This window comes from Dendrobates tinctorius, unplaced genomic scaffold (assembly GCF_039654945.1).
Source record: "Dendrobates tinctorius isolate UK_male_01 unplaced genomic scaffold, ASM3965494v1 ptg000028l, whole genome shotgun sequence".
Classification (NCBI taxonomy): domain Eukaryota; kingdom Metazoa; phylum Chordata; class Amphibia; order Anura; family Dendrobatidae; genus Dendrobates; species Dendrobates tinctorius.
In genome coordinates, this window is record NW_027361696.1 from 49640426 (window position 1) to 49653808 (window position 13383).

Sequence of the window (13383 nt, forward strand, 5' to 3'; positions counted from 1 at the left end):
CTTCTGTCTTTTGCACTCCAAAGTTACGTGACAGATCATGATAGCCAGTGAGCACCATGTTTACATCGCTCACTGTGATAAAAATTGTATTGAGATGAGTAACAGTGATGGAATCAACGGAAGTGCGATACAGCAAGACTTTATTCACAAAAAAATGTTTTCACTGTCTCAACACACAAATTAATTGAGGGTCAGCCTATGAGAATTGTGACGGAAGTTTTTCCCGTGAATAATAATTCCTAGATTTCTGCAATCAATAGCCTTTATGTCACTAATTGTATGCATCTCATTTCCTATTGCGGAGAGGCTGGACTGTATTACTGAGACAGAAATATATATGAAGATTTAAAAATAACACCAAAAGTATATAGTTGTGTACGCCTCAAATGCATCTCCTTTTTTCCACTTTTTAGATTGCTGTGTAATCCATACTGAGAACAAGGAGATTTTACATGTTTAAACTATGCTATATATACCTGCTATCCAGTGATAAAGTACCCTTTCTCAACTTTGTACAATCTGGTCAAATCCATACTGGGCCTGAGAACATCTGAGTCTGCCTCCTGATCTATAGACATATATTTTTAATATGTAAACTAGGCTACATATATACGTGTTATCCGGTGAAACTGTACCCTTTATCAACTTTCTACAATGTTGTTGAATCCATACTGGGCCTGAGAACAGCTGCCGAGCTGTTAAGCAAGCTACAGCACCTGTGGTTTGGACACGTAATTTTTTCAGGAATGACGGTTAGGCCTAACTCCGGAATTGCAGTTGACCTGAACTTACTGAGAAATCATCGTTCGCGGGGAATAATCTGAATCCCAGATCCCCATCACTAACGGAGTTCAGCAGGTTATCTGCACCTGTAAGCGACAAAAGCTGGTCCTTTCAGTGTAGCGTGCATGCAGCCCCGGACATGTACTGGAATGCTAGACCTGTTATTGCTCGATCTCACGTGCCACAGCCTCGCGTATCCCTCTAGTAAGCTTGACGCGTACCGCGGGGCCATGCCGGAGTCTCGGTCGTTAACGGAATAAAGCTGAGAAATCGCTAGCACAACTACAAACGGACATACCACACCACACACAGAATCGACAAAGCTTGCAATCTGTCCATCTTTTCTGTAGCTTGTATGGTAGTGGTTTCCCGGGTGCAGTCCAATTAAGCCACAGGCTCCACTCCTGGTGGTGCCCTTTTGGACATTCCTTTAAGGTTCAGCTTTGCAATCATACTGCCCCCGGAAACCAAAAACTTTGCCTTCAGGGACGCTGTTTGGAGGTTCGTGGGAATAACGCCGCCTGATCAGCAGTCGGCATATGGGTCGCCCTCCCAGGGCTGTGGGGTACTCGGTACCGGGCCGGTGTCAGTGGGATGTGTCACAGCAGCGGTGACCCGGACGGTGGCCCTGGGCGCCCATGTAAATGGCGTGGTATAATGGTAAAGAGTTTATATAGTTTGACGCCACCTGTGGTGTTCGGCAACATAGATGTTAGGCCGACGCTGCATGCAGATCCTCTGGGACTGATGGTGTTGTGCAGCAAAGATGGTGAAGCTCCCCACAGGTGGAGCTGGAGTCCCAGGGAAGTGTAGATGTAGTGATGGGGGAAAGGCACAGGCGGTGTAGGTGCTGGTACCCAGATGTAGCGGTGCTGGAATAACTGTAGGACACCAGAGCGTGCAGTTCCAAAGCTTTACTCACAGTCTGCAGGTTACACAGATGCCTGCCTCCGTGCTGTGTCCTCCGGGTCAGGACCTCTGCCAACCTCCGGGACCAGAATGGAAAGCTCCCTTCCAACACTCCGCCAACATGTACCTTCCTGAACGTCTCCTTTCTTGCGCTTGTGGGGGAAGCACTCACAGGACCGTGGTTCACTGAAACGCCTCCTGTCTAACAGATGTTCCTGAGACTTTACTTGTATGGCAGACAGCTGTAGCCTTTTCCTTCTGCCTCGCACATGTCGATGCTGGGGCCTCCGAGCCTTAGCTGGGTACAGAGCATTTATAGCTGCTACTTCCCCCGGTTTCTGCTGCAGGAACGTCAGTGTCCCTACAAACTCGGAGACCAGAATCCGGACCATGCGCTCCAGCTAGGAGTGAGCCTTAACTCTGCTCATCCTCCAGCTCCCCTTCTCACGTCCACACACTTCCCCTGCCCTGCACAGAGTGTCCTAACTTACCTCCTCCCGACCACAGACAGCAGCTCCTCAGCAGTCAGGTTCAGAGGTCTCCCTGCTGACCTGGAGTGGGAAATGTGTTGTGTGTTGGTTTCCCTGCTAGAGAGATCCTTCGTTGCTCCCAAGCTTGACAACACACTCCCTAGGAGGAAGGCAATGCCACAGTGGCGACCGTACTCTTGGGGACGCCACAAGTGCACTGAGGCCCAGCCACTGCTGGATGATGCTGCTGCTACATTGACCCAGACCACTACATTCCCCTCGCACTCTACACAGCCAGAATCTGACCCAGAGGAAACTCAGGTTCCCCTTCCCGCATACTATACCACCTTACACGGTGACAAAGAGGAAGGTGCAGATGAAAGTGCAGGTTTCTTGAGCAGGTGGGGGGGCATACTCATGGGCGATGGCACTGGCACAGGGCACCGCATAGTACGAAAAAGTGTCTCTGCCGGTGGGAGGGCCTAAACAGCCAAGTGCAGTGAGATGGAAGATGGGGACGACAAGAAGTTCAGAGTAGTGCAGGGATTCCCTAGCAAGGAGACTTATGTAATTGTTTTCAATGTTGGGACAACAATTTTTGGGGAGCACTATACTCTGGTGAATGATATATGGGGCCCACCATACACTGGAGCATTCCAAAGGTGGACATCAATTATTGTACACTAAAAGGTTGAGACAAGAGCACAATAGGATCTTATCTGGGTAAAACGTATAAATAAAAAGGTATTTATACTCACCTTTTCAAAGAAAACGTAAAGCCTGTATAGTCAGTATGTCAGCCTGCTGCACGTCCAACGGTCCACAGCATGTGTCAACCCCTGAAGAAGAAGTGTTATGCTTCGAAACGCGTAGGGATTAAAGGGTTAACTTTTTAACCTTGTGTGGCTATGGAATTTGTCTGGCAGCGCACCTAAAGTCCAAGAATTTATCCCTAAGAATCCAAAGGTGGACATCAGGCACTGGAGCAGCATTTACAGGGCCCATTATACACTAGAGCAGTAGAAATGGGGCCCATTATATATGGAGCTTTATTTGGGCCCATAAGACTGTGGAGCTTCATCCATTGGGACCAACATATACTGTAGCATTATGTGGAGCTCATCATATACGGTTTGAAACATTATATGGGAATAATGATTCCGTATGGAGAAATATATGGGCCTCATTACTCTGTATAGCGCACTAAGCGCTGGCCATAATACTGTATGGAGTTATATACTGTCCGTTTTTGGAGGTATTGGAGAATTTAAAATGGATATCAGTCATGAGATGTAAGAAGTCAAGTATTTTTCATTGTACTATACTGCTATTTCTCTGCCGTATCGGAGCATCATGAGTTGTGGTATGTGTTAAAGGGGCGCTCTTTGGCCCTGGGCCCACGAAAACCTGGAGCCAGCCCTCCCCCCCCACAACTGTAGCCAAATAACCCCCATTTTTCAGTGCGTAACTAGTATTATGAAGTTAATTAAGGTTGACAAGCTTCAGTAACATGAATTTATGCTTTTGGCATTCAAATGGGCACTGTTGGTGTGTTTCCTGTCCTCCTCTCACTGCCGACTTTAATTCTCCATTGACTTACATTGGGTTTCGTGTTTCGGGACGACCCCGACTTTTCCCTATAGTCGGCCGATTTTGCTCGACCCGACTTTTGGAAAAGTCGGGTTTCATGAAACGAAGCTCGACCCTAAAAAAACAAAAGTTGCTCAACACTAGTGAAGAACCCTCTTCTATGCTGGTGCAGAAATTGTCTTTCCTCCAAACGAAGAGAATGTCCCCTTGTTCTTGTCACAGTCCTTAGTACAAACAGTTCATTGGAGAGATCTCTGTATTGCCTTCTGATATACTTGTACATATATATTAAGTCTCCCCTAAGTCTTCTCTTTTCTAGAGTAAATAGACCTAATTTTGATAACCTTTCTGGGTATTGTAGTGAACCAACTCCATTTATCGTTTTAGTAGCCCGCCTTTGAACCCTTTCAAGTTCAGTAATGTCTTTCTTGAGCACCGGCGTCCAAAATTGCACACAATACTCCAAGTGTGGTCTGACGAGTGATTTGTACAGAGGGAGAATTATGTTTTCATCTCGTGTTCCCAGACCTCTTCTAATGCATCCCATGACCCTATTTGCTTTGGTGGCAGCTGCCTGACACTGGGCACTCCAATTTAGCTTCTTATTGACTAAGATGCCTAAGTCTTTTTCCATGTCTGATTTCCCCAGCAATTTCCCATTTAGTAAGTAATTTTAGCATCTGTTTCTCCTTCCCATGTGCATAACCTTACACTTATCTGTGTTAAACCTCATTTGCCATTTTTCAGCCCAATTCTCCAATTTACTCAAATCTGTCTGTAGTTGCAAACTGTCCTCCTATGTGTTAACTACCTTACATAGTTTTGTATCATCTGCAAATACTGATATTTTACTGTGTAAGCCATCCACTAGATCATTAATAAATATATTAAATAGTAGGGGGCTCAATACAGAACCCTGTGGTACCCCACTAGTAACCCTGGCCCAATCTGAGTATGCACCATTAATAATCACTCTTTGTTTTCTATCACTAAGCCAGCTACCTACCCATCTACACACATTTTCCCCTAGCCCAAGCTTTCTCATCTTACTTACCAATCTTTTATGTGGGACAGTGTCAAATGCTTTAGAGAAGTCGAGATAAATGACATCCAATGGTTCTCCTTGGTCGATTTGAGAGCTTACATCCTCATAGAAGCTGATCAGGTTAGTTTGACAGGAGCGATCCTTCATAAATCCATGTTGATATGGAGTTAAACATTTATTAACATTGAGATATTCCATAATGGTATCCCTTAGAAACCCTTCAAAAATTTTACCCACAACAGAAGTTAAGCTTACCGGCCTATAGTTTCCAGGTTCCCTTTTACACCCCTTTTTGAATATTGGTACCACATTTGCTTGCCGCCAAACAAAAGGAACAGACCCTGTTTCTATAGAGTCTTTAAATATAAGGAATAGAGGCCTGTCTATCACATTACTTAACTCCCTTAATACCCGAGGGTGAATGCCATCAGGGCCTGGTGATTTGTCAATTTTAATCTTACTAAGGCGGTTCTGCACTTCTTCCTGGGTTAGGCAGGTAATACTTAATGAGGAGTTTACATTATCACTCTGCATTTCCCCTGGCAAATCCTTTTCCTGTGTGAACACTGTTGAGAAAAAAGTATTTAAAACATTTGCTTTTCCCACATCGCTCTCTATGATTTCACCCTCATTGTTCTTTAAAGGGCCGACACCATCAATTTGAATCTTTTTACTGTTTATATAATTAAAGAATAGTTTGGGGTTTGTTTTACTTTCCTTAGCAATGAGTCTCTCAGTTTCCACTTTTGCTAAATGTATTTGTTTTTTACACATTTTATTTTTTTCTCTATAACTTTTTAATGCTTCTTCATTGCCTTCTTGTTTTAGCTTCCTAAATGCCTTGTTCTTGTTATTTATTGCCCTTTTTACATCCTTATTTAGCCACATTGGTGTTCTCCTGTTCCTAGCCCTTGTATTTCTGTACGGTATAGCTAGCTCGCAGTGGGTGTGTAAAACTGATTTAAATATTTCCCATTTATTTTCTATGCTCCTATTTTTCAGGACATTGTCCCAATCAATTCGGCGAAGGTCCTCTCTAAGCTGATCAAACTTTGCTTTCCTGAAATTCAGCGTTTTTGAAACCCCCTTCCAGGGCACCTTACTGAAGGACAAGTGGAATTGTATTATATTGTGGTCACTGTTCACTAGGTGCCCATCGACTCGTACTTCTGTTATTCTATCTGGCCTGTTGCTTAAAATTAAGTCCAGAAGGGCTGTCCCTCTAGTTGGGCCCTGCACAAGTTGTGACAGATAATTATCCTTGGTTACTGACAGAAATTGGTTTCCTTTCTGAGATACGCAGGTTTTAGTTTCCCAGTCTATGTCGGGGTAGTTGAAGTCCCCCATAATAATCACCTCATTGTGATTTGCTGCTATGTCTGTTTGTTTCAATATAGATTTTCAGTGGTTTCTGTTATATTTGGTGGCTTATAACAAACCCCTATGAGGATTTTATTACTTTTCCCTCCTTGTATCTCCACCCAAAGAGACTCCACCTCTTCATTTCCCTCTGGTATATCTTCTCTTAGTGTGGGCTTTAAAGTGGACTTTTTATATAGACAGACTCCACCCCCTTTACTTTTTTTTACGATCCCTCCTTAACAAATCATATCCTTGCAAGTTAGCCGCCCAGTCATAGCTGTCGTCTAACCATGTCTCAGTTATTCCTACTATGTCGTATTATTCCTCATACATTACCAACTCCAGATCTTCAATCTTACAAGGGACAAATACCACCGCACCATGTTCAGACCACATATTACCACCACATAGTGACCTATAATCAGGGCCACCATCAGGGCATTACTGCCCTGACTGGCGTATGGGGCCCGGTGGGCAGAGGGGGGCAGCATCGGGCCCCGTCTCATCTGCTCACCGGGCCCCTACCGTTGAACGCTATTGACCTGTGGGCCCGCCGGCCCGCATGTCAATAGTTAGCAGCCACCAGTCAATCAGAGGCTGGCAGCTGACGTCAGCCGCAGTGCACACGTCGCTGGCGTCTGACGTCATTGTCAGTCGCTGACGTCTGACGTCATTGTCAATCGCCGGCGAGTGCACGATTCAGCTGCGTGGAGGGAGCTTTGCCACAGGAGCGCGGCCAGGTAAGAAGAACTTTTTTTTTCTTTATTGAAAGCGGCAATCCGAGGGGCCCGGCGCAGACTGAGACACGGGGGCAGAATGCAAGACACGGGGGCAGAATGCAGACATGGGGGCAGAATGCAGACATGATGGGGGCAGAATGCAGACATGGGGCAGATTGCAAGACATGATGGGGCAGAATTTAAACATGGGGCAGAATGCAGGACATGGGGGCAGAATGCAGACATTATGGGGGCAGAATGCAGACATGTTGGGGGCAGAATGCAGACATGTTGGGGGCAGAATGCAGATATGTTGGGGGCAGAATGCAGACATTATGGGGGGCAGAATGCAGACATGTTGGGGCAGAATGCAGACATGTTGGGGGCAGAATGCAGACATGGGGGCAGATTGTAAGACATGATGGGGCAGAATGCAAGACATGATGGGGGCAGAATGGACATGGGGCAGAATGTGAGACACGGGGGCAGAATGAACATGGGGCAGAATGTGAGACACGGGGGCAGAATGCAAGACATGGGGGCAAAATGTGACAGTGAGACAAAGGAGGGGGCAGAATGTGACAGTGAGACACAGGCGGGGGCAGGATGGGAGATACATGGGGCAGGATGGATACGATGGAGACAGATGGGGCACAATGGATACTCATGAGGACGGGATGGGAGAACATATGGCTGAAGCCAGGAATGAGACACACAGGGCCAGGATGAAGAATATTATTACCATAGGGGCTAATTAAGGGATATTATTACTGCAGTGATGCATTTATTTTATTTTTTGAGTATACTGTTTTAAATGGGGGGGCGGTCCTGTTACTGTGCAGAGTGATGCTATGTTGCCTTTTTTCTTCATGTGATGTAATGTAGAAGTTGGGAAAAAAATAAGTAATGTGTTCTGCAAGCGGAGCTCTAGATAACTGTCTTATTTCCTGCAGAGACGAACCCTGGCTGGAAGAAGTGATGGCGATCTGTGCTGGATGAAAAATGAAAAGCAAGGATGAAGGACTTCACTTAGAGACATCACTGGTGAGTTAGTGTGTTACCTGTACACTGACACTATACAATGTATTCTATATACAGAGGTCCTTTGTATAATGCCATTGATCACTGTATTACCTGTACACAGACACTGCATACTAAGTACAGATCCCCTGTGTATAATGGCACTTATGGTGATAGTATTGTTTTTTTTTTATTACTGATCAGTATGGTAGTATTCAGTCACTATGTGGTGGTAATATGTGGTCTGGACATGGTGTTGCGGTATTTGTCCCTTGTATGTGCTATTATTTGGTCACTTTGTGGTGGTAATATGTGGTCTGGTCATGGTGCAGTGGTATTTGTTCCTTGCATGTGATATTATTGGGTCACTGTGGTAGTAATATGTGGTCTGGTCATGGTGTGGTGGTATTTGTTCCTTGTATGTGGTAATATAGGCAGGGCTGCCACTAGGAATTTCAGGGCTCCATACTGGCACAATTTATGGGGCCCCCCTTGAGACTCTGCCCAGGCTCCACTCCCAGTTCCGCCTCCACCCTAGCTCCTCCTCCACCACGTGAACCTTCCAAAATCCCTCTGCTCTTTCATCGAAAAACTTCAACATACCCTCAGCAATCACACATTAACACCATATCACTTACCTAACCATCAGTTTTTGTTTTGACCAAAGGATTTTTTAAGCCTGCCACCACGACAAGGTATGCTCTATTGGTAGGGCCAATACCATACCATATACAAGGGACAAAATACCATCACACCATGACTACACCATATAGATAAATACCGCAACACCATGACCAGATCTAATCTATGAGAACATCGTTGTAGCTCTCATATACTTGCATTGAGAGCTTATGACTAGAGAGGAGCTAAATTTATGAATAAGTGAGCACCTGAACAATCTATAGCGCTTACCGAATAAGCTACAGCAGGAACCTGGATACATGGAGCATGCTGGCTGATCGGAACCACAACTGCATGTGTCAAGGCTGGGCTGTGTCAGAGTCATGCACAGAGAGCCCAAAACAAAGGGTCTCCATGCATGTGCTGTGACTGTCACACAGCCACGACGACACATGCAGATGCGGCGCCGAACAGCTGATCATCGGGAGCGCTCCAGGTATCCGGGTTACCGCTGTAGCTTAATCAGTAAGCACTACAGCTTACAGAATAAGCAGGGACACGAAGATATTCACTCAACTCTACTTATGACATAGCTTCTGACTTCCAGCCAGTTAGAAGCTGCGTGTACAAGATGGCACCGAAATGCCAGAGTGGTGCTGAAAATTGGTGAATATTTTGGACGGTATAAGAGGTAACTTAGGTTTAAAGGGACTGTCAGCATAGACTGACTGTTCAAAAAAAGTCCCTACATTTTGTTTCACATCGGGCCCAATCATTTCAATTCACCTTGCCACCTGCTTGTTTTCCCTCTATGTGAATCCCCTTTCCTTAACCCCTTACCGACAGAGCCAGTTTGCAACTTAATGACCAGGCCAATTTTTACAATTCTGACCACTGTCCCTTTATGAGGTTATAACTCTGGAACGCTTTAATGGATCCCGCTGATTCTGAGACTGTTTTTTGTGACATATTGTACTTCATGTTAGTGGTAAAATTTCTTCGATAAGTCTTGTGTTTATTTATGAAAAAAACGGAAATATGGCGAAAATGTTGAAAAGTTTGCAATTTTAAAACTTTAAATTTTTATGCCCTTAAATCAGAGAGATATGTCACAAAAATTTCTTAATAAATAACATTTCCCACATGTCTACTTTACATCACCACAATTTTGGAAGCAAAATTTTTTTTTGTTAGGAAGTTATAAGGGTTAAAAGTTGACCAGCGATTTCTCATTTTTACAACAAAATTTACAAAACCATTTTGTTTAGGGACCACATCATATTTAAAGTCATTTTGAGGGGTGTACATGACAGAAAATACCCAAACGTGGCACCATTCTAAAAACTAGACCCCTCAAGGTGCTCAAAACCACATTCAAGCAGTTTATTAACCCTTTAAGTGCTTCACAGGATCTAAAGCAATGTGGAAGGAAAAAATTAACATTTAACTTTTTTTTGCAAAAAATTTACTTCAGAACCAATTTTTTTTTATTTTCACAAGTGTTAAAAGAGAAAATCAACCACAAAATTTGTTGTACAATTTCTCCTAAATACGCCGATACCCCATATGTGGGCGCAAACCACTTTTTCAGCACACGGCAGAGCTCGCAAAGGATGGAGCGCTGTTTGACTTTTTCAACGCAGAATTGGCTGGAATTGAGATCGGATGCCATGTTGCGTTCGGAGAGCCCTTAATGTGCCTAAACAGTGGAAACCTCCAACAAGTGACCCCATTTTGGAAACTAGACCCCCCAAGGAACTTATCTAGATGTGTGGTGAGCACTTTGAACCTTCAAATGCTTCACAGAAGTTTATAACGTAGAGCCGTGAAAATAAGAAATTCATTTTTTTCCACAAAAATGATCTTTTCGCCCCCAAATTTTTATTTTTACAAGGGTAACAGGAGAAATCATACCCCCACAGTTATTGTGTGATTTGTCCTGAGTACGCTGATACCCCTTATGTGGGGGGGAACCACTGTTTGGGCGCATGGGAGAGCTTGGAAGGGAAGGAGTGCCATTTTGGAATGCAGACTTTGATGGAATGGTCTGCGGGCATCATGTTGCGTTTGCAGAGCCCCTGATGGGCCTAAACAGTGGAAACCTCCAACAAGTGACCACATTTTGGAAACTAGACCCATTAAGGAACTTATCTAGATGTGTGGTGAGCAGTTTGAACCTTCAAGTGCTTCACAGAAGTTTATAACGCAAAGCCGTGAAAATAAAAAGTCTTTTTTATTTCCACAAAAGTGATTTTTTAGACCCAATTTTTAGACCTCCAAAGTTGGTAAATAGTGGAAACCCCTCAATTCTTGCTCCAACCCTAACCCCAACACACCTCTAACCCTAATCCCAACCCTAACCTTAATCCCAACCCTAATCCCTAATCCTAATTCTAACCCTAATCCTAGTTCGCCCTAACCCTAATTCTAACCCTAGCCCTAATCCGAGCCCTATCCCTAGCCCAACCCTAACCCTAGCCCAACCCTAACCCTAGCCTAACCCTAACCCAACCCTAACCCTAATGGAAAAAATATTTTCTTTATTTCGTTATGTTGGCCTAACTAAGGGGGTGATAAACGGGGGGATTATGTACTATTTTGTTTATTTTGATCACGATGATAGTTTATCATCGTGATCAAAATGAATGAATGGAATCTGCCAGCCAGAGCCGACAGATTCCCGGTGGGCACACTGCACATGCGCCTGCCATTTTCCCCGGATCCAAGATGGCGGCGCCCACCGGAGGACGTCGGCGGGACGCGGGACCACCGGGAGGGGACCCTGGAGCACGGAGAGGTATCGGGGACCCTCTTTCTCTCTCCTCTGTTGTGCGATCACATCAGAGGAAAGAGAAATTAAATGTAAAATCGCGGCTTTTTTTTTTTTTGCGGTTGCCGTTATAGGGTTAATAACGGCGATCACAAAAGCGGGGTCAGTAAAAACCGACCGATTCATGTTCTCTGGGGTCTCACCTACCCCCCGGCAGCTGAGACCCCGGAGAAAATCCGACACTGGGGGGCGCTATTCACTTTCTCCACAGCGCCGTGAATTAGCGGCGCTGTGGTTTTAGTACAGATAAATACCGCCGTTAAAAGGCGTATCGGCGGTCGCTAAGGGGTTAATAGACAGCTCTGGCTTCATATCAACAGAGAAGGTTGGAGATAGAGGGAAACCAAGCAGGTGGGAAGATGTATTTCAATGATTGCCCACTGTGAAGCACCAAGCACCTGGACTTAGCTGAACAGTCATTTTTTGCTGACGGAGTCCTTATAAAGCAACACTCCTGTAATGGAAACAAAAAAAGCATGCATCGAGACACTAGCTCTAAACAAAATGTGTGCACCTATGATGGATCCACTGCAGCGCTTTGGCTTCATGGATACAGGTGCAGCGCCCCAGACATGCAGACTAGAGGAACCGTTGGTGAATATAGGTCTGCACTTGGACCGCAGTGCATGGACCGGCCACGGGTCTCCTGACCTGAACTCAGCAGCCTCACAGCATGTATGAGGATGCTGGTCAGGAGATTGGCGCCCAGTCCATGCACTGCTGTGCAAGCACAGACCGATTTTCCCCTTTCAAAAATTACACTGACATAATAAAAATTTTTGACAATCATATAAACTCACTTGCATCAATAATTCCGCACCCCCCTTCCAAACCCCAAACAAAACTTCTAAGCTACTGGATTATCCTGAGCACTGCTGCCTTATGTTATCATTGGGCATTTGGTTTTCCAGCAGGTCAGGATCATCCAGTAGCTTATATATACATTGCTATTGGGGAGTCGAAGGGGCAGGGGGAAGGAATAATTATACAATCATTCCTCCCCCCCTCCCCCTTCGACTCCCCAATAGCAATGTATATATACGGTAAGTACAATCACATACTGAAATGGTGGACAAACGAGTACATGGACTTGTTATTTACTCACACAGCCGGTGTTGCTGCCGCGCCAAACACCCAGTCAAGAAGAATCTAATGGTCGTCTCAGCCTGCCCACCGCTGCCGCCTCAGCCTGCCCACCAAAAAAATGGAAAGTGTATATTATTGCATATATAATCAGTGATTATACACTGCAAAAAATATCTTTATTTTTAATTATTAAAAAACACTAAATTATAGAACGTAAATACACCTCAAAACGTAACTAAGTGATTATGTAAAAAAACAAAAATAAATTAAATAGGAGTCAAGAGTAAAAGGTTGATCACCCCATTTATTTAGTTTACTAACTTTTATACAGTCATAATTCAAAAACGCTTTAGGGTATGTTCCCACGGTCAGTAAACGCTACGGTAAAGTAGACCCCTTAAGGAACTTATCTAGATGTGTGGTGAGCACTTTGAACCCCGAAGTGCTTGACAGAAGTTTATAATGTAGAGCCATAAAAATAAAAAATCTAATTTTTTTTTCACAAAAATGATCTTTTCACCCCCAATGTTTGTTTTTCCCAGGTGTAACATGAGAAATTGGACCCTAACAGTAGTTGTGCAATTTGTCCTGAGTAGGCTGATACCCCATATAGGACTACGGGCTGAGCTGCAGGTGGAGACAGTCAACATGATGTTGGTGCTGTGCATGTGGGTCGCCCTCCCAGGGCTGTGGGGTACTCGGTACCGGGCCGGTCTCTCAGATGGGAATGTCACAGCAGCGGTGACCCAGTCCATGGCCCTGGGCGCCCATGTAAAAGGGGTTGAGTTGGGAATAAAGTTTATAAGTGATTCGTGACGCCACCTGTGGTGTTCGGCAATGAAGATGTTAAGCTGACGCTGCAGACAGATCCTCTGGGACAGATGGTGTGGTGCAGCAATGATGGTGTAGCAATCCACAGGCAGGGCTGTAGTCCCAGGGCAGTGTAGA

At 44.8% G+C, this 13383-nt stretch overlaps 1 protein-coding gene across 1 annotated transcript in view; it reads right to left on the bottom strand.

Annotated features, from left to right (window-relative positions):
• Nucleotides 1-12472, bottom strand: part of LOC141085000 (transmembrane protease serine 3-like) — a gene marked incomplete at its 5' end in the record, with an annotated part of 58542 nt that extends 46070 nt beyond the window's left edge. Inside the window, one exon of the mRNA XM_073569926.1 lies at nt 12455-12472. Within this exon, the coding sequence (XP_073426027.1) occupies nt 12455-12472 (18 nt within the window). The remainder of the gene's footprint in view (nt 1-12454) is intronic.
• Between the last annotated feature and the right edge of the window lie 911 nt (nt 12473-13383).